General features: G+C 41.9%; 2 protein-coding genes across 3 annotated transcripts; one reads left to right on the top strand and one right to left on the bottom strand.

The window, feature by feature from the left end:
• Positions 1-134: 134 nt before the first annotated feature.
• On the bottom strand, positions 135-4,506 carry prdx1 (peroxiredoxin 1). The gene is made up of 6 exons (XM_053437271.1): positions 4,350-4,506; positions 2,778-2,894; positions 2,420-2,573; positions 2,199-2,321; positions 1,095-1,225; positions 135-638 (listed from the first exon to the last, which is right to left on the bottom strand). The coding sequence occupies exons 2-6, from the start codon at positions 2,881-2,883 to the stop codon at positions 553-555; spliced, it is 600 nt and encodes a 199-aa protein (XP_053293246.1). The 5' UTR covers positions 2,884-2,894; positions 4,350-4,506; the 3' UTR covers positions 135-552.
• A 1,340-nt stretch (positions 4,507-5,846) lies between these two features.
• On the top strand, positions 5,847-17,707 carry LOC128455262 (histone-binding protein N1/N2). 2 transcript variants are annotated; one of them, XM_053438946.1, is made up of 16 exons: positions 5,848-5,968; positions 7,136-7,292; positions 8,395-8,566; positions 8,677-8,787; positions 9,376-9,456; positions 10,454-10,566; positions 10,673-11,104; positions 11,200-11,297; positions 11,397-11,479; positions 11,591-11,664; positions 15,447-15,635; positions 15,717-15,889; positions 16,181-16,252; positions 16,384-16,476; positions 16,577-16,698; positions 17,549-17,707. In XM_053438946.1, exons 4-16 carry the CDS (start codon positions 8,687-8,689, stop codon positions 17,553-17,555), a joined length of 1,638 nt encoding a protein of 545 aa, XP_053294921.1. In that variant the 5' UTR covers positions 5,848-5,968; positions 7,136-7,292; positions 8,395-8,566; positions 8,677-8,686; the 3' UTR covers positions 17,556-17,707. The 2 variants fall into 2 exon arrangements, with proteins under 2 accessions (XP_053294920.1, XP_053294921.1); XM_053438945.1 differs by having other exon boundaries at positions 5,847-5,968; positions 8,395-8,787.

Below are 17,707 nucleotides of genomic sequence, written 5' to 3'. Positions count from 1 at the left end.
TCATTGGACCCTTTTGTCTGACATTCGATGGAGCAATTCCAAAGATTTTACACAGTTGTTTGATTTCATTTTATGGCTGAAATCTAGTGGAACACCCCATCCCACCTGTTTTACGAAAACATTATTCTTGAGGAAAGGGTTGTACACTGTTTTCTTTATTTTGATTATAGAGCGTTTGTTATTCAACTTACAAATTGGTTCAACATTATTGAAAGAGGTGTTTGTGGCTTCTTTTCGGTTAAAAATGTTTGTATGGTCCTTTGTATCTCACACAACAGTAAGGACAGATATGAAAGAACAAACATTGAGCACAGTCAGGCAGGGACAAAAGAACACATTGGCACAGTATTATTACAAAATGATATACTTTGGTCATAAGTGCACTACCAGTATTTGCTCTACACACAGTGGAACCCACACATCATCACGTTGACAAAACACAACAACCTGCCTCCTCTTCACAGGCACAACAGTTGACTTAAATATTGTTCTTGGGAAATGTAATCTCTAAATGAAACCTCCTACAGCAGACAGCAGACTCTGGCTTTGGGCTCATTTCTGCTTGGAGAAGAAGTCTTTGCTCTTCTGGATGTCAGGTTTGATGGTGTCACTTCCTGGTTTCCAGCCGGCTGGGCAGACTGAAAAAGATAAGCCTGTAATGAGTCCTGGCCCGGCAGATCAAACTAAAGATGGGACTTTATGACACATTTACAGAACATGACCATCGCTGCTTTAGCTTTATGGAAGGGAAATTTATCATGAGTAAATGTGCCAGACATTACACAATCTATTGTCCACAATAATTTTTCAATACTCGCAATATATATATATATATATATGACGCAACTTCTTGCTGGTCAGCCAGTAGCAGGTCAATGTTATATAATTGTCGTTGTAAGAACAGCAGTTCAATTATTAACAGGAGCGTATTTGTGTCATGGAGAAAGTTTTAATTACATCACTTATAGTCTAGTACAGTTCAGGCACACTTGAAATCTTTTAGAAGCAAATTGCTTGAATTGTTCAATAAATAAGTGTTGTAGGCAATAAGAAGGTCAAATGGACAACACTACAGAAGTGTAGCGGTAACTTACCCTCTCCATGCTTGTCGGTGAACTGAAAGGCTTGGACCAGACGCAAGGTCTCATCTACCGATCGTCCCACCGGGAGGTCGTTGATGGTGATCTGTCTCAGGACGCCCTTGTCGTCAATGATGAACAGACCCCTTTAATAGATAGAGAGAAAACACAGCTCATGATGACCTGAAGCTGGATTTATAGTCTGTTCAGACTCAATGTCAGATGGTATAATAGGAATGTGTCGAGCGTTTCTGGAACTGTTCAAAAACCAACTATCAGACATTTACATCCACTTCAGATATACCAGCTGTGCTGAGGGGAAAGAAGATAAACTAGATTTGAGGAACTGTAAACAAGCCCTACATCCCCATTCAGACATTTGCCCTGCAGTACAATCTTGCAAGAGGGAGCATTGCTGGTAATGTGATGATTTAGTGAAATAAGCACACATGCAACAAATGTCTGTGTAAATGCAGCCTAAGATTATACCCAGAAAAAAAGCAGAGCTGGCTCTACAGTCTGTATTCTCCCTTCACTTCCTGAAATACAGGGTGGTTCCTTCAATGATGTGTTTAAAACAGGGGTGTCCAAACTTTTTATCCCGAGGGCCTCATATAGTATATAATTTTCCGAATTTCCCACGGGATAAATAAAGTATCCAACTATCTATCTATCATCTATAGGGGAGGGGGGGGGGGGGGGCGTGGCTGCGTTCTGAGGGACAGCTGCAATACAGTGGGCCATAGTCCATCACATTACCTTTCATTTAGCTGACGTTTTTATCCAAAGCAACTTACAATAAGTGCATTCAAGGGTACAAACCCAGAACAACAAGAATCAAAAAAGTACAATATCTTCAAAAATAGAGCTAAACTACAAAGTGCTATAATTAAGTGCCATTAAAGTGCTACTAAATGTTAGTTTAAATTTTTTTTTTAAATATATATATATATATATATTTTTTTTTTTTTTTTTTTTGAGGGCCAATTTAAAATGGATGGCGGGCCGCAGTTTGGAAACCCCTGGTTTAAAAGGAGAAGGGCCAGCAGACTGGCTTCATTGTTTCTAACTTTCTTGGACTCATAGTGAAACAGCATAGCTCCACATTGTAAAACGTACCTGAAGGCGATGCCCTCATCTTCCTTCAGGACGCCGTAATCTGTGGAGATGGTGCGCCGTGTGTCAGCTACCAGGGGAATCTTCATGGAACCCAGACCGCCCTGCTTACGTGGTGTGTTGGTCCTTTGTGAATATAAAAGGAGAAATAAAAAAAGTCAGGTATTTACAAGTGAACGCACGCCTCCATCCTGTGAGTTTAAAATATAAAGCCTAATAAGTACCATGCAAAATGGGAGAAGTGTGAGTCCACAGAGGCAGCGATGATCTCACAGTCGATTTTCTTGAACTGTTCAGCAGCATCACTGAAAGCGATGATTTCGGTCGGACATACAAAGGTGAAGTCCAGTGGGTAGAAGAAGAAGACAACGTACTTCCCTACAACGAAGGAAAGAATAAATAAACCCATTGAGGTTGTCATGTGATGATGCCCCTATGGTAACGGTCTAATTAATTCAGGTCTTTAGTAGTACAAATGAATGACTGTTCAAAACATTGCTGGGATTTCAAAACAGTGAAAGGAGAGTGGCATCAAAGCACATCCTGTGACCAACAGGAGACGAGACACAGGTTTAGCTGTACCTCTGTAGCTGGACAGTGTCAGATCGTTGAACGTTCCATCTGGCATCACCGCTTTGGCTGTGAAGTCTGGGGCCAGCTTTCCAATTCGGGCATTGCCTGCTGCCATCTTCAGATTGACTAGACCAAACAAGAAGGAACAGGTTTATGTATTACACAGTCTCTTCACCTGAAATGCATGTGAAATCATGGCTAAACCATTTGATTCCCTCATTTACAGGACAAGGAAATGATGTCTGTTATATTCAATAATAACCCAATTGATCCGTTTCTAATGAAAGAACTGTCGCAGTAATTAGTAATTATTTTCATTATCTGTTATCTGATGATGAATATCATGATGAATCAGGGTATTACACAGGTATGCAGGGATTTTTGAATACGTTTCTTAGACCAGAATTGATTAGAAACATAAATGACAGAAAAGTATTGGGACAACTGTCGTGATCATATATTAATTAATAAAGTAACTGCACCAGCATCAAGTTAATGTCCTCCTTTCTAAGTGGTTTTTCAGACTAATCAAAACACTGGTGCATTTTAAAAACGCTTGGTCAATGTTATTTTCATATAAATCGAATTCAATAATCATCACGATTTATCTATTCCGTCTACAGAATATGTAATCTACAGAAGATTTTGGTTTAAACTTGTGTACTATACCAATTTACTGTGCTTACACAATGCATAAGCAATATATCAATATCATATTGGACTTTGATATCTTATATATTGTGATAATAATCTATATTGCTTCAATACTTAGCCCTAATTTAACTCTCAACGTATAACTGGTATTTTCACTATTATCGGACATTTTAAAGACAAAAATGTCAAAACATTGCAATAATGTTTTGACATTACACATTTATTTTGAGTGACTGCCATTCTTACAGCACTGCACATTGACTGGGGAAATATTAGTGTGTGATGTATATGAAAATGTGAGAGATAACTGTATTAAAACAATTATAAAACCACAAGAGATTTTTTATCATTTTAAACTGGAATACCAGAGACCAGTGTGTGATGTGAGCTACATTACATCCAATATTGACTCAGAGCTCCTTCTGAACCCAAACCTCAGCTCACACAGCCATTACTGATGCACCCACCATTCTCACTGAAACCTATGGACCATTCACTTCTTCTTTCAGTTCAAACTCACAAGGTGTTTCCGCACAATAACATCCAACTCTATTTTAAAGTTTTAACTGGTGCGTGTTCAGGAAATAATCTCATTATTATGACGTTTGGTTTGACTTTTGAGATTCACACTTAAGGAAGCTCCATAACATCGACTATATACTGATTTGAGAGACACCTGTTTGTGTTTTCTATCGGTGGAAATATGTCCGACAACCACTAACAAATTCCCCTTTACTCTCAAAGCCATGTTGGTTTTTTAAAAGAAAGTGAAAAGCCACTTGTTGAATTCGGCTTTGGCGACACCAGTGGAAAACGGGCAAGGAACAGAACACACACATGGAGAAAACATAACTAACTTCAAAAGTAAAACAAAAATACGTGTTTAGTTGTGTTAAGCTGTGTTGAGTTGTGTTAAGTTGAACGTACCTCAGGTTGGACCACACGAACTCAGGCAGGAGGAGAGAGGAGTGCGCGACCTCGCGTTTCCCACCCGGGACTTTATAGCCCCGCTCGTCTCTCGCGATAACTCGTGATAATGAAGCAGATTTGAGGCGCAGAAACCTCCACACACAGCATGACTCTGCACATTTCCTCCTGGCTCGTAAGGAACTACACGTAAGGAATGAGGATGACGATGATAATAGAAAAACCACCCTCCAGGAAGCTTTCTGTGATATGTCATCATCCCTCAGAGAAATCTTTGGCCACTACAGTTTATTCACCACATTCGATCCCTTGATAAACTCACAGGCTGACTTGTTCTGGTGAGACTGAAGAGCTTCCTTGAGTGGTGCCCCCCCCCCCCCCCCCTAATCCAGGCTCAAATCCATGCAGGGGTCACCGAATCATGAGGTCTCATCATATGACTGGACTTCTTTCAGCATGTGTGGAGCAGGTCTGGAGGAAATCTGTTGTCAGGAGCAGACATTAAACTTCACAGAGCTGCTGCCTCTTATCAGCCAGTGATTTACTTATTAACCGTGCCGCTCTGGCAGCCAACCTACATTTTCTCACTGGTCTTTCGCTAAATCGGCTTTGTGTAATGACCATGTATCAACCCAGGACCAAGAACCACAGTCAATGGCTTTGGTGAAGACAAAACATAAGTCAAACTTGGGCTCATGGTCCTTGAAAGAGATAAAAAACATGTTTTTCATTTCTTGGATCAAAAAATATACTCAGGCCTTTTATTGTGGTGTTAAGATGTTCTCCCTGTGTCATTGTGAGATTTCTTCTCCTTCCTGGTTGACTCTAAATTGACTGTAGATGAGAGTTTGAATGGTTGTTTGTCTCTATATGTCAGCCCTCAAATCTGTGTATTTATTTTACACAAATTGAGACCATGATATGTTTTGTTTTATTAACCTCTATGACACGGTTGCATTTGAAATTTCCTCCTTGTTTCCTGTATTGTCACCAGCTGCTAAGCTGTTCAGCATTTCCAGCGGGACGAGACGCTCTGTTGCGTCATCTTGTAATTTTCCTGTGGGCTGCAGAAGACATTTCTTTATTCTCGTTTCCTCCTCAGCCCCTGTTAACACAATGACTCAGCTGAGGAACAGCCACCATTCGCTTTGCATGTTCACAAGCAGTTTGTTGTAATCGGAAAATTAGAATAACTGGCTCTCTCAACAGGGATTACAAATTTCAAGTTAAACTATTATTTCATTAGTCTATAGAAACTGTTGCCTGAGGGGAAGTGAATAGAGAAATGTTCCTGGTCCTTAGCTTAGTCATTGTGCAAATAAAACCGGGGTGGAGAGGAAATTAGGTTATGAACAATATAAGTGCAAGATGTTATACTTTACTACACTGACATGCTATATGCACTGGTTGGCTGGGCCTGGGAGGAAGTAAACTGTTGATTCAGTCATGTTAACCTCGTAAATGAATGAATACGTAATGCAGTTGTCCTCCTGAGAGGGAGGTGTGTTCTACAGGGAAATGTTGTGATGTGCATTTTTTATCCGATCTATCATCTCATCCACCAGAGGAAACCGAATACTGCATTGATGACAAGAACCCATGTGTGTGACAAGGGGGAGGTAAGGACGGTGTCACAGAGTCACATCCTGTTTGTCACAGGGAATCTCATTGTTTGTCTCTGTATGTTGTCGGAGCAGCTGAAGGTGTCCTTTTAATTTTAGTGAACCTAAAGCAAAAGTATAACAATTTGACCTCCAAATCTTATTCTATAACAACAATAATAATAATGAATAGCTGTTATCCAGCAAAGATCCACATGTTTTCAATCCATTGCTTGAAGAGAAAGCCTGCAGTGTTTTTCATCTAGATTATTCTTTCACCTGGCTGTTATCTGCTCAGCCTGCCCCCCTCCCCCCCCCCTCTCCCACTGTCACAGAGCGACGTCTTTGCACGCTGTTGCCATGGGCGCAGCATCAAGGGCCAGATAAGAGGGGGCACACACAATGACATCCTGTTAGTAAGACTGCGGTGGGCGAGTGATCAAACGATGCCTTGTGTTCATCTCCCGTCTCACAATGTGCCAATAATTAGTGCAGCTGCTCCACTGGCGATTCCGAAACAAATGGAGGTTTGAAGGGCCCTCGTGTGTCCGTCACAATGGTCTCCATCAGCCCCTGCAAAATATCGAAATGCTCTTTTTTTAAAGGATGCGATGCTGGACTGAAAGATTGGCGCAAAGTGGTGGAACATTTGATCCTATTTTGGTAAATTAATGCAGTTAAGTGTGAATATCTCCCCATGAAGAGCAGTGGCATGACGGAATACCGGAGCCTCTGTCTCAATGCTTCACATGCTGCATAAAATGGTGGATTAATAGTTTTATATGTTGCTTAACTGTTCTTTGGGTATTTTATCACAAGCGTATTGCTTGGCAACCACTAATACCCCCACCAAATGTAAGCAGCTGACATCAAGAAAAAAGTAAGATTTTATTGGTTTAAAATGTATTCCATCTGAACATATTTCCTTTGGCTCATTGTCACCCAATTATCTAAAATGATATTTATAATCATGAAATAACCGCTTTATTAATTTGATCATTTGGCTTAAAGAGAAGATGCTGTGTTAAAAGGCTGAGCGAGTACATAAAGTGATCACTATTTACTTGGTTATTGTTGTTTTATCCACCACAATAGATAACAGTGGAGTGTGTGATTGAATGAGCCGTGTTGTGGTGTTTGGTGTGTTGAACAGAGAAATTACAGCTGTTAAATTGATCTCTGCAGTGATGGCAGTGTGAGTGGGATCATCTCAGTGTGAGGTTGATTGGCTGCCAGGTCCAGACTCGTCTTGATGAGGCAGCGACGCAGCGTAGTCAGCAGGAGGAGCTCAGGAGGGAGCTGGACAATCCCTGTGTCTCACAGCAGGACGTGACAGCAGCCTGTAACTGCACTTATACAGCACACACATACTGATTGACACTAACACAAACACACACACACACACACACACACACACACACACACGCAAACACACACACACACACACACACACAAACACACACACACACACACACACACACTTATACCACCACAACCTAATTTCTCTGCTCAATTATGTTATTATCTTATTGTATAGTCAACAGCTTAAAACACTGGCCTGCAGTTGTAGGGGACATCCAAAATATCCTCAATATTAAACATATAAATTAATAAATAGGAAAAAGAAAAAGGAATATTATTATTCACAAAGATAAACACATAACATAGTATTACAAAGAAATGTGTCTTCTTTTCAAAGTAACAGAGATAACTGCAGATCGTTTTTAATTCAAATCATCAGCCAAACACTTTAATGGCTAGTATAGCAGCTGTAGTAGTAGTATGTATATTAGTATGTGAAGTAGAACTGGTATATAGTATGCGTCCCATTTGGATGACATAAACAGTAGTATTGTGATGAGAGTGATACTAATGGTCATGTTATAATTAGAAAGCTTTATTTTCATTGCACAAATTTGTACAACACAATTTGTACAACAAAATTTGTTGCGCAGCACCTAGAAAAACTATGCATATATCAAATACTAGTAATAGTACACAGGCTATTTGTGCTTCTACTAGTAACACAAACAGAATTTGGACTTTAGACTAGGAAATTTGTTTTCTTTCACATTGAGCGGGGCTATTGAAGTGACCGTGACTTCGCAGCAGAGCAAAGATCGCGCGGATCTGAACCCAGGGCAAATAGCAAATGTAATAGTAGCAGTAAAAGTAGCATTAGTATTAACAGACACGACTATCAGTGACCAAGTCCACACTTCATTCAGACTCTCTTCAGATATAAAATGTGCACTTGAAATATTGTAATAATTTTTTTTCTAAAATGTCCAAATAAACTTTCTATTCATTCACTTATTGTAGTTGTTCTAGTAGTAGTAGTAGTAGTAGTATTGCTATAGTAGTAACAGTAGCACTAGTAGTAGTACTACAGTAGGAGTCGTCGAGTAAAACGTTATCATCTTGTGTTGCTCTGTGCCTTTAAGAATTCTCCCGCGCTAGTTGACGAACACGGAAGTCGACCGGAAAAGGCAGGACTATTTCGCGCCAAATTGAAACAGAAGAGTTGACAGAGCGAGCAGCTCGAGAGACGAACCGACACTCAAACCTCCGGACATCGCTTGAAGTTTTACCGTCTGTTATCCCTGTCAGTCCAAGGTCTGTATTCACTGTGCCACACACCAGATGAACCTGAAGACCGAGACACTGAACCGCAGCAGCTGTTTTTCCACCAGAGATTTATCTGAGAAGTGTGTTTCCCTGTCCAGTGTCGCTAACATGGAGGAGGCCAACAAGCTGGTCGGCACCGGGAAGAAGCACCTGGTGATGGGGAAGGTGGTGGAGGCGGTGAGCGCCCTGCAGGAGGCCTGTGGCATGCTGTGAGTCCAAATCCTCAAATCGAAGCAGATTCACACATATCAGAATACAGAGTCATTACATCTCACATCTGGAGTCAATCCAACAAGTCAGACATGCGTCTACAGATTGTATTCTATAGGAAATACTTTTACTTTGAAAGTCTCTTTGTCTCGTTTTTATTGTCTTTTTTTTTGTGGAAGTGTGATTGTCTGCCACATAATGTAAAAAGGTTTGCATTAACTAAGAATGAACAATGATTATATGACATGTTTTGCAGCTCACTCAATTTCATTTATGATCAAATTTGACAACTATTCGTGTTATCAACTGTCAGTACCTAACAATATCCAGATTATTGTCATGTAGGTTAAAGTAAAGCAGAACATTCTCAAGTTTTGAGGAGTTTGAACCATCAAATATTTAGTTAGGACCCGAGCATCGAACACGGTGGGAGGCCCTATTGAAACTGTAGGCATTATTTTCATTGAAATATTAATACAAATATTTATAGAATATTAAAATGTTTTTATTTTGTTGTGCGACAAATAAATTATTTCACTAATCGTTGCCACTTGCATAAACGTTTTAAAGAGTTTTTTTCGTTTTAGGGCAAAAAAGTATGGCGACACAGCGGATGAGTGTGGAGAGGCGTTCTTCTGGTGCGGTAAAGCCCTCCTGGACCTGGCACGGTAAGATCAGAGAGATTAAACTGCCTTCAAACATGCACTAACCTCCAGAGTTTTCCACAGGGGGCTGTATGGGAGAACCCCAAGTGTCTGAGTCATTTGTTCTAGACATTTTACTGCGTTTTTCCTGCTAGCCCCCTGGTAAAGGTCTGAGTGAACGCATGTCCAAATACAGAAAATGTCCAGAAAATTCCCAGTGTATGAGTGGGTGTGTTAAGGAAGTTTCTAACATGCTGAACTGAAAAGAAAAAATTGAAATACACGTAGAAGATGACAACGAAGATGTCAAGTTGGATTGTGGCCAGTTTCGATGTGCTGCAAACAATTCAGTTCAACTTTATCTCAGACACAAAGGTCCACATATAATATACAAACAAACAACATATCTAGGATCATAGCAGCTGACAAATCAGAATATTTAGATCATTGCTAAGACGACTACAGGCATTAGCTCCAGTGTTTCCAGAAAAAAGAGGAATACCTTTTGTCATTAATCAACAGATAACAGTTTTCCCTAAAGTTCCTCAAGACCGCATGGAGGGTAGGGACATTACAGGCCACAGAGATCTGACTCCATCTTGGAAGCTTAAGATTCTAAATGCTTCGTTAAATGCCACCTGAAGCTTTTTCATTTTAGCTCTACTGTAACAAAAAATTCTGATTTCTGCAATGTGCGATTTACTCTCCTGCATTCTCTGCACAAGCACCACTGTTTGTCTCAATGTTCTGGACATTTTTTGTTGTGAACGCGTCTGACTCGTACAATCTCCTGCTGCGCTCTTCATATGTGAAACACAAACTCTAGAAAACGTCCGGACCCAATTTTTCAGACCTTTCCCAGTGTTTGTCTGAAAACGGCTTGAGTTTATCTCTTTTGCTCTGATTCATTGTTTCACAAAATTCATGATCTGCAGTTCAATCCCCTCCATCCTGGACTTATCCTCCAACAGTCGTGTAGTAGTAGTGATACTATGCAGACTAAACAACTGTATTGTTGCAGGATGGAGAACTCAGTCCTTGGTAACGCTCTGGAAGGAGTTCCTGAAGAAGAAGAAGAGGAGGAAGAAGAGAAACCCAAAGACTCCAACGTTGAGAGCACAGAAAACATTGATGGTGAGATAAAGGAGTTGGTGGAGCATCATGGTCGTTTTTGTGCATTCCCTCTTCAAAGATGACTGTTCATGCACCTCATCCTAACTCTGCTTTCTATTCCCAACAGAGAAGACCAGGGACGAAATGAGGGTTCAGGTGTACGACGCCATGGCCGAGAAGAAAAACGAAGGTGCCCAAAAGGCTGAAGGGAAGCAGAGTGAAAAGTCCGAGAAGAAAAACGAAGAGGCTCAAAAGGCTGAAGGGAAGCAGAGCGAAAAGGCCGAGAAGAAAAACGAAGATGCCCAAAAGGCTGAAGGGAAGCAGAGTGAAAAGGCAGAGAAGAAAAACGAAGATGCCCAAAAGGCTGAAGGGAAGCAGGGTGAAAAGGCAGAGAAGAAAGGTGCCGTGGTAAAGGCCTCCGCTGGTGATGCACAACAGAAAGCAGCCAAAAAGGGAGAGGAGGAAAAGAAGAGCAAGGTTGATGAAGACAAATCTGCTGAGAATGAAGACGAGAAGGAAAATGAGAAACAAGGCGAGGAATCAGCAGTGGAAGCAGAAGGTGTCTGTCAATTGCATACAGTCCTTCATTTGAACTGGCTCCATGATGGTTGTTATGACATGTTGCTAAGTTCATCTACACACTTATGTTTCCAGACGGTGAAGAAGAGGAGGTGGAGGAGGAGGAGGGCGACGATGCCGAAATGGAGGCTGACGCACCAGAGCAAGGCGAAGGAGACGGCACCGCTGAGAAGGTACTTGACCAATCAGCCCCAGCACAAATCGAAATGACTCGGCCGAGCGTGTGATTGTCAGAGTGGGAGTTTAAATCTTGCGTTGGCGTGTCTTCTCAGGACAGTGATGAGGAGGAGGAGGAGGTGGGGAACCTGCAGCTCGCCTGGGAGATGCTGGAAGTGGCCAAGGTCATTTACAAGAGGTAACGGAAGCTCCAGATGGGTTTGAAGCCCTGATGGTCAGGTTAAGAACCTTCTAGTCACTGAGCTACTTTCTCCATAGTGACGTCTGTTTTCACTTTTCTTTTAATAAGGAAAGAGTCTAAGGATGATCAGCTGATGGCAGCGCAGACCCACCTGAGACTGGGTGAGGTTTCTGCTGAATCAGGTACGAACAAGTGGACCCGCTCATCTTCTAGTTTTACCATGACCCCTACAAAATGTCTGAGGGAGGTGGCCAAATAATGTATGATAATTATGATTAAAGTCACATTATTAACATGCATATTTTTTGTAACAGCAACATAAAACAAAAACAACCTCAACATACATGAACACAGACAAATAGGCAGTTGTACTGAATGCTGAAGTCTTATCCTTGTGAAAAAAAATCAAAAATAAGATACTTTCATCGAGGTGTGGGGGGGCTCCCAGGGTTTACATCCCTGCACCGCAAAAATGTCAAAGTTGTTTTGTCACAGGAACAATATACAGATTTAGATTAGATTAGATTAGAAAACTTTATTTATCCCAAAATGGGCAATTTCGTTCACAGTTTCCAGTCTCACATAATAGATTACTTAATAAATACAATAAATAGCAATAGGAGGTAGACAAAAACATATATCAAAGGCAGTCCAACACACACATTTAACTCACAATTCATTTCAGCCCGTCAGTAACAACCACCCTGCCCCCGGAAACACCCAGCAACACTGGTGTGCTCTCCACCTACTCCTTACTTTTGTCATCATTTAGTAACCTGATGGTTGCAGGGATAAAAGAGTGGGAGTACCTCATTGTTCTTGTCCTGATTGAACAGTAGCGCCGCCCTGAAGGCATTAGTTTAAATTCTTTACTGAGGACATGGTCAGGCTGACTGATAATGCATTTGGCTTTCTGGACTGCTTGTTTGTTCCACAATGAACTTATGCTCTTGAGCTGGATGCCAGTGATCTTAGAGCAGATCTTCACAATTTTATTTAAACTATTCATGTCTTTAACTGACAGACTGTTAGTCCAGCATATAAAGGAAAAAGTTAAAAGACTCTCAATGAAAGATTGGTAAAAAATTCTCAAAATAACTTTAGAGACACTGAAAGAGTTCAGCATTCTCAACAGGTGAACTCTTTGTTGTCCCTTTTTAACAATTACCTCTGTATTTGTATGGAATTTAAGCTGGTTATCAAATACTGTGCCTAGATATTTGTAGGTGTCCACAAGTTGGACTTCCTCCCCATGGATGATACTTGGTTTAAGCGCTCCCTTCACTTTCCTAAAATCTATGACTAGCTCCTTTGTTTTTTCTATATTTAGATCTAAGAAGTTGTTATCACACCAATTAACAAACGATGTCAAAGCAAGGCCATGGCTGCAATTTGGACCTTGGAAAAGGGACAGCAACGCAGTGTCGTCCGAGAATTTAGCTAGATAACTTCCCTGTTGAGAGGACCTACAGCTATCTGTGTACAAAATGAACAACAGGGGTGAGAGTACGCACCCTTGAGGTGAACCAGTATTCGAGGTAATGGCCTGGGACAAGTGTCCATTCACAGAGACCCTCTGAGTTCTGTCTGTTAAGAAGTTTAAAAGCAACAACAGTATCTGATGGGGTAACTCAAACTCAGCAGCTAGTCTCTCAATTAAAATATGTGGCTGCATCTTATTGAAAGCAGAAGAAAAGTCTGCAAATAACAATCTAGCATGAGATCCAGGCTTTTCTAAATGTTTATACATTGTGTCTAAAAGGAAGAGTTTTGCATCATCTACACCTTTCCCAGTTTGATAAGCAAACTGCAATGGGTCAAGTTTACCACTGACCAGGGACATGATTTCATCCTTAATAATTTTCTCAAAAATCTTCATTACTAAGGATGTAAGTGCTACTGGTCTGAAGTCTTTTAGCTCTTGGGGATTTTTTGATTTCGCTAGTGGTATTATAGTGGACCTCTTCCATATCTGAGGTATCTGGCCTTTCTTAGCACACATATTAAAGAGTGGAGTGAATACCACACTGAGCTGGTCAGCACAGTAACGCAGTGTGCGTCCGCAAACAGCATCAGGGCCTGCCGCTTTCATAATATTAACTCTCTTAAACAGAGTTGTTACTACTTCCTGGGCTATCACAATGTCATTGTGAGGGACAAGAGAGTCCCTCCACATAGAAATGTTCTCAGAGAAATCAGATGATTCAAAACGTGAGTAAAACATATTAAAAGCATTTGACAAATCAGGGACATCAATACCTTTAACAGTTATTGGCTGCCTGGATTCACTAGAACACTGATTTATGGATGCCATTGACTTAATTCCCCTCCATGCAGCTCTAAGATCCCCCCCACTATACCGTTCTTCAACCTTCTCTCTATATTTCATTTTGGCCTTCCTAATCTCTTTTTTCACTTCCTTGGAGACAGCTTTTTTCTCCCAAGGGTCCCCAGTGTAAAATGTCCTCTTTTTCTTATTTATCACTGATTTAAGTTCTTTAGTAACCCATGGTTTATTATTTGGGTAATGGACAGAGATCCTGGTTGGGATGACTGAGTCGACACAGAATGTAATATATGATGAAACAGTATCTGCTAGTTCGTCAATATTATCTGTGCTATCCTGAAAACAGTCCCAGTCAGTGCACTCAAAACATGCTTGGAGAGAGGAAATACTGTCCTCCGACCACATTTTCACCGTTCTCTCCTTGTGTTCTAAGCGCGTGAAGGACGGTTTATACACTGGCATGAGGTAAACACTGTTGTGATAAGAGGCCCCTAGGGCAGGCATGGGTATGGAACGGTAAGCTCCACCTATTGACCCATAGCAAAGGTCAATAGTGGTGTTTTTCTGTGTTGTGCTGCAAGTTACATATTGTTCATATGTTCTCAAAGTTCTACCCAAGTCACATTTATTAAAATCCCCCAGGATGAATTTGGGTGCGTCGGGGCAAATTTCGTCCAGTTTGTGTGTTGTGTCAGCGATCAGCTGGGCAGCAGCTGACGCGTTGGCTCGCGGGTGAATGTAGACAACCGTGTAGAATAGTTGTTGAAACTCCCGAGGGAGATAGAACGGGCGGAGTGAGATCGAAAGCAGTTCTAAGTCAGCGGTACATATCCTCTCCCTGATTTTAACGGTGTTGCAGTACCTCTTGTTGACGTAGAAATACACTCCTCCTCCACGGCTTTTCCCAGTTGTCTCCGGTGACCTGTCTAGACGAATTGGGCTTCCAAACCCAGTTAGTGTCAAGTCCTTGTCCCGGTCTGAGTCGTTGAGCCATGTTTCCGTGAAAGCAAGTAGACACGATTCTCCAATTTCCCGTTCGAACTTTGCCCATGATTCCAGTTCGTCTATTTTGTTACGGATAGATTGTGCGTTTGAGAGCAGTATGGTAGGGAGCGGTGGTAACTTGCGGCGATCATCCAGCCGAAGCTTTTTAATTCTCCGTCGTAGGCCACCTCTCCTTCCCCTTTTCCGGTGCTCCTTGGCCGGCTTGCTCAGCTCTCTCGGGATATTATCTGGGATCGCGCCGGCTGTTGAGGTCCGTAGCGAGAGGAGAAACTCTCTGCTGAGAGCTTTTCCTGGAGCTCCGCTTCCACTCGCCTCGCAACAGGTAGATCCCGATAGTAGAGTCACCGTGATAATGATCACAAAGAATTCCAGGAGTGTTCCCGTAGTTAGCATGGCTGAGTCACTGACAGTTTTCACATTCACACACAAAATACAAAAATAAACACTCCCCTAGAACAAGTTAAAAGCGAAGATAAAAATGACTACGAGACTGGGTAAACTGCTGGGTCGCACGCTGAGGAGCGCCCCCTGCGGCACCACTAATTAAACTAAACTAAAACCAACCCCTTGAGATGATACTGTAACTTAGTAAGAAATCAGTGGCATCAATTCCACCTTAGCCCCTGGAATTACCTTGGACAGTCGGTTGAGTTCCTTTTATTTTCTCCTCAGGAAATTACTCCCAGGCGCTGGAGGATTTCCAGGAGTGTCTGAAGCTGCAGGTGAAACACCTGGACTCAGACAGCCGCCTGCTCGCTGAGACTCACTACCAGCTGGGCCTGACCTACAGCCTGAACCTCCAGTACCGCCAAGCTGTCGACCAGCTGAACAGCTCCATCTCCGTCATAAAGAGCAGGCTGGGTAAGCAGGGGACGATCGGTCTTTCTCAAATGGTACGATGAGCACCAGTGTCTGAGCTAACACGTCCACCTCGTCCTTCAGACAAGCTGCAGCAGCTGCTGGACAAGGCCGAGGGCCCGGAGGCTCTGCCCGGCGAGAGGAAGGAGATGGAGGAGCTGAAGGCTCTGCTCCCAGAGATCAAGGAGAAGGTGGAGGACGCCACAGAGGGACTGAAAATGACGAGTGCTGCTTCTGAGTCTGTGAAGGATGCACTGGTGAGTCAGTGAAGGCATCGTCCTCTTCAAACTCTTCACGTTACATGATGGACCCAGAATCATTGTCTTCATAGTGACGGGACGAGTCTTATTGAGTTTAAAATGTGTAAAAAAAAAATTTATGAACTGTTTTAAACCTGTTGTCTGTCCGGCTGTTGGCAGGGAAGTTCCTGTATCTGATACGAGCCTTTAAAAAATATTTTTGGGAGTTTCATTCAGCTTGTGACTATGGTGTGATTTATAAAAGTTAACATAAACATTGTTTTAACGATGAATAAATGTTGCTGTCAGGGGGGAGGCTCTACTTCCTCTGCATTCCCAGAGTCTGCTCTACAGAACGGTGACGCTGCCTCCAGTTCAAAAGTAAGTGACATACCAAATCCTAATAAGTAGGCATGGTTATTTTTTTAAGCTGTAGTCTGCCTAGATATTAACCACATTACTGGGCAAATTTCTTGAGGAACGATTGTATCATTTTATTTTTTTCCGTCCAGGTGAACGGCACATCAACCAAAAGAGTCAGTTCCACCAACGGACACTCGTCCTCCGCTGCGGTCTCTGACATCTCCCACCTGGTCAGGAAGAAGGTGAGCGTGGAGCTGGATATTCAGCAAAAACTTAAAAAACTGCAACCTAAGAATAAATGGCCCAAATCTCCTGTGAATGAACGTGTTTTGTGTATTTCAGAGGAAACCCGAGGAGAGTCCAGTGAAGGAGGTGAAGAAGATGAAGCACGAGCCTCCCGCTGACAAAGTCGAAAAAGCCGGCAGCAAAACTAAAGGAAAAACAAACAGTATGGAAGTCGACAGGTGAGACTTCAGTGTTAAACTCCCCGGTCACCATGATTCAAATTACACGGGAGTTCAGTTCCCCTGACAAAATGGACCCAACGGTTCCTAAAGTTAATAATAGTTTTAAGGAAACATGTCTGAACCCCTCGTAGCTTTGCTCACTTGTGGCTGTCGGTGCCATAAGTGGCCACATCAGAGGGGGAAAGTGATCCTCCTCAACAGATCTTGCTCGGTCGGGACAGTGCCCCCTTCTGGCTCTGCTGCTGTAAGGAGAACAAGCTCATCCCTTTTTTAAAAACCTGGTGCAAGCTCATTGTGGAGAAAACATGAGCCAGAGGGAACTTTAGAAGGAAGTGTTCCAACTTCTTTTTAACCAGGTTTTCCCCTCACGTAATGCTCATTACTTTCTTCATGCATGCTACAAGGCTTCCTCTGTATCGTTACATTTCTGATGAGGTCTGTAGAGGTGTGTTAATGTGTGTATGAGAGACACAACATTTTGCAAAAGAAAAGGGGAAATACCATATGTTTGTCTATTCCTGCTTAGATCACATATGAATTGATGTGTGTTACCCTAATGACCTTCTCTTCTCTGAGTTGGTGCAGCTATGATGAATCATTAAATTAGAAAATAAAGTGATATTATTTGCTATTTTGAAATTATCTATAGATAACTAGTGAAATATCAAATCCAAAAAGGGCTCCCCGATGCCCACTGTGCAATGGAAACGCATGAATGCACCTTGAGCCGTTTCACTTGGAACAAACGGACCAGTCTTCCAGTTACAGCACTAACGGGGTTCATGTCAGATGGATTTAAATTGTTTTGCTGTGTGTCTAATTGAAGTTTATTCTCTCTCTCTCTCAGTAAGTGAACCTGGTTTCCCTCCTGACTTTCCTCTGCGCCCAAGAGATTCACCGTCCCGCCAAGCCCTTGTTGGACTTGTTTGCTGTTGTAAATATGTGCATATATAACTATGCCTGTTGTTATGTTCCTGTTGGTTCACATGTGTATCTGTAAAGTTGA

The sequence above is a fragment of the Pleuronectes platessa genome, chromosome 13, assembly GCF_947347685.1.
Source record: "Pleuronectes platessa chromosome 13, fPlePla1.1, whole genome shotgun sequence".
Lineage (NCBI taxonomy): Eukaryota > Metazoa > Chordata > Actinopteri > Pleuronectiformes > Pleuronectidae > Pleuronectes > Pleuronectes platessa.
This window is presented reverse-complemented; position numbering and strand designations above follow the sequence as displayed.

What these genes read in the sequence shown, in the direction of transcription:
- prdx1 (XM_053437271.1), bottom strand. Translation starts at nt 2,883, where the DNA reads ATGGCAGCAGGCAATGCCCGAATTGGAAAGCTGGCCCCAGACTTCACA. An exon ending in CACTTCTCCCATTTTGCATG is followed by an intron (nt 2,322 to 2,419) that starts GTACTTATTAGG and finishes ATATTCACAAAG; the next exon opens with GACCAACACACCACGTAAGC. An exon ending in CACCGACAAGCATGGAGAGG is followed by an intron (nt 639 to 1,094) that starts GTAAGTTACCGC and finishes TATCTTTTTCAG; the next exon opens with TCTGCCCAGCCGGCTGGAAA.
- LOC128455262 (XM_053438945.1), top strand. Translation starts at nt 8,594, where the DNA reads ATGAACCTGAAGACCGAGACACTGAACCGCAGCAGCTGTTTTTCCACC. An exon ending in AGTCTGTGAAGGATGCACTG is followed by an intron (nt 15,890 to 16,180) that starts GTGAGTCAGTGA and finishes TGTTGCTGTCAG; the next exon opens with GGGGGAGGCTCTACTTCCTC. An exon ending in ACGCTGCCTCCAGTTCAAAA is followed by an intron (nt 16,253 to 16,383) that starts GTAAGTGACATA and finishes TTTTCCGTCCAG; the next exon opens with GTGAACGGCACATCAACCAA.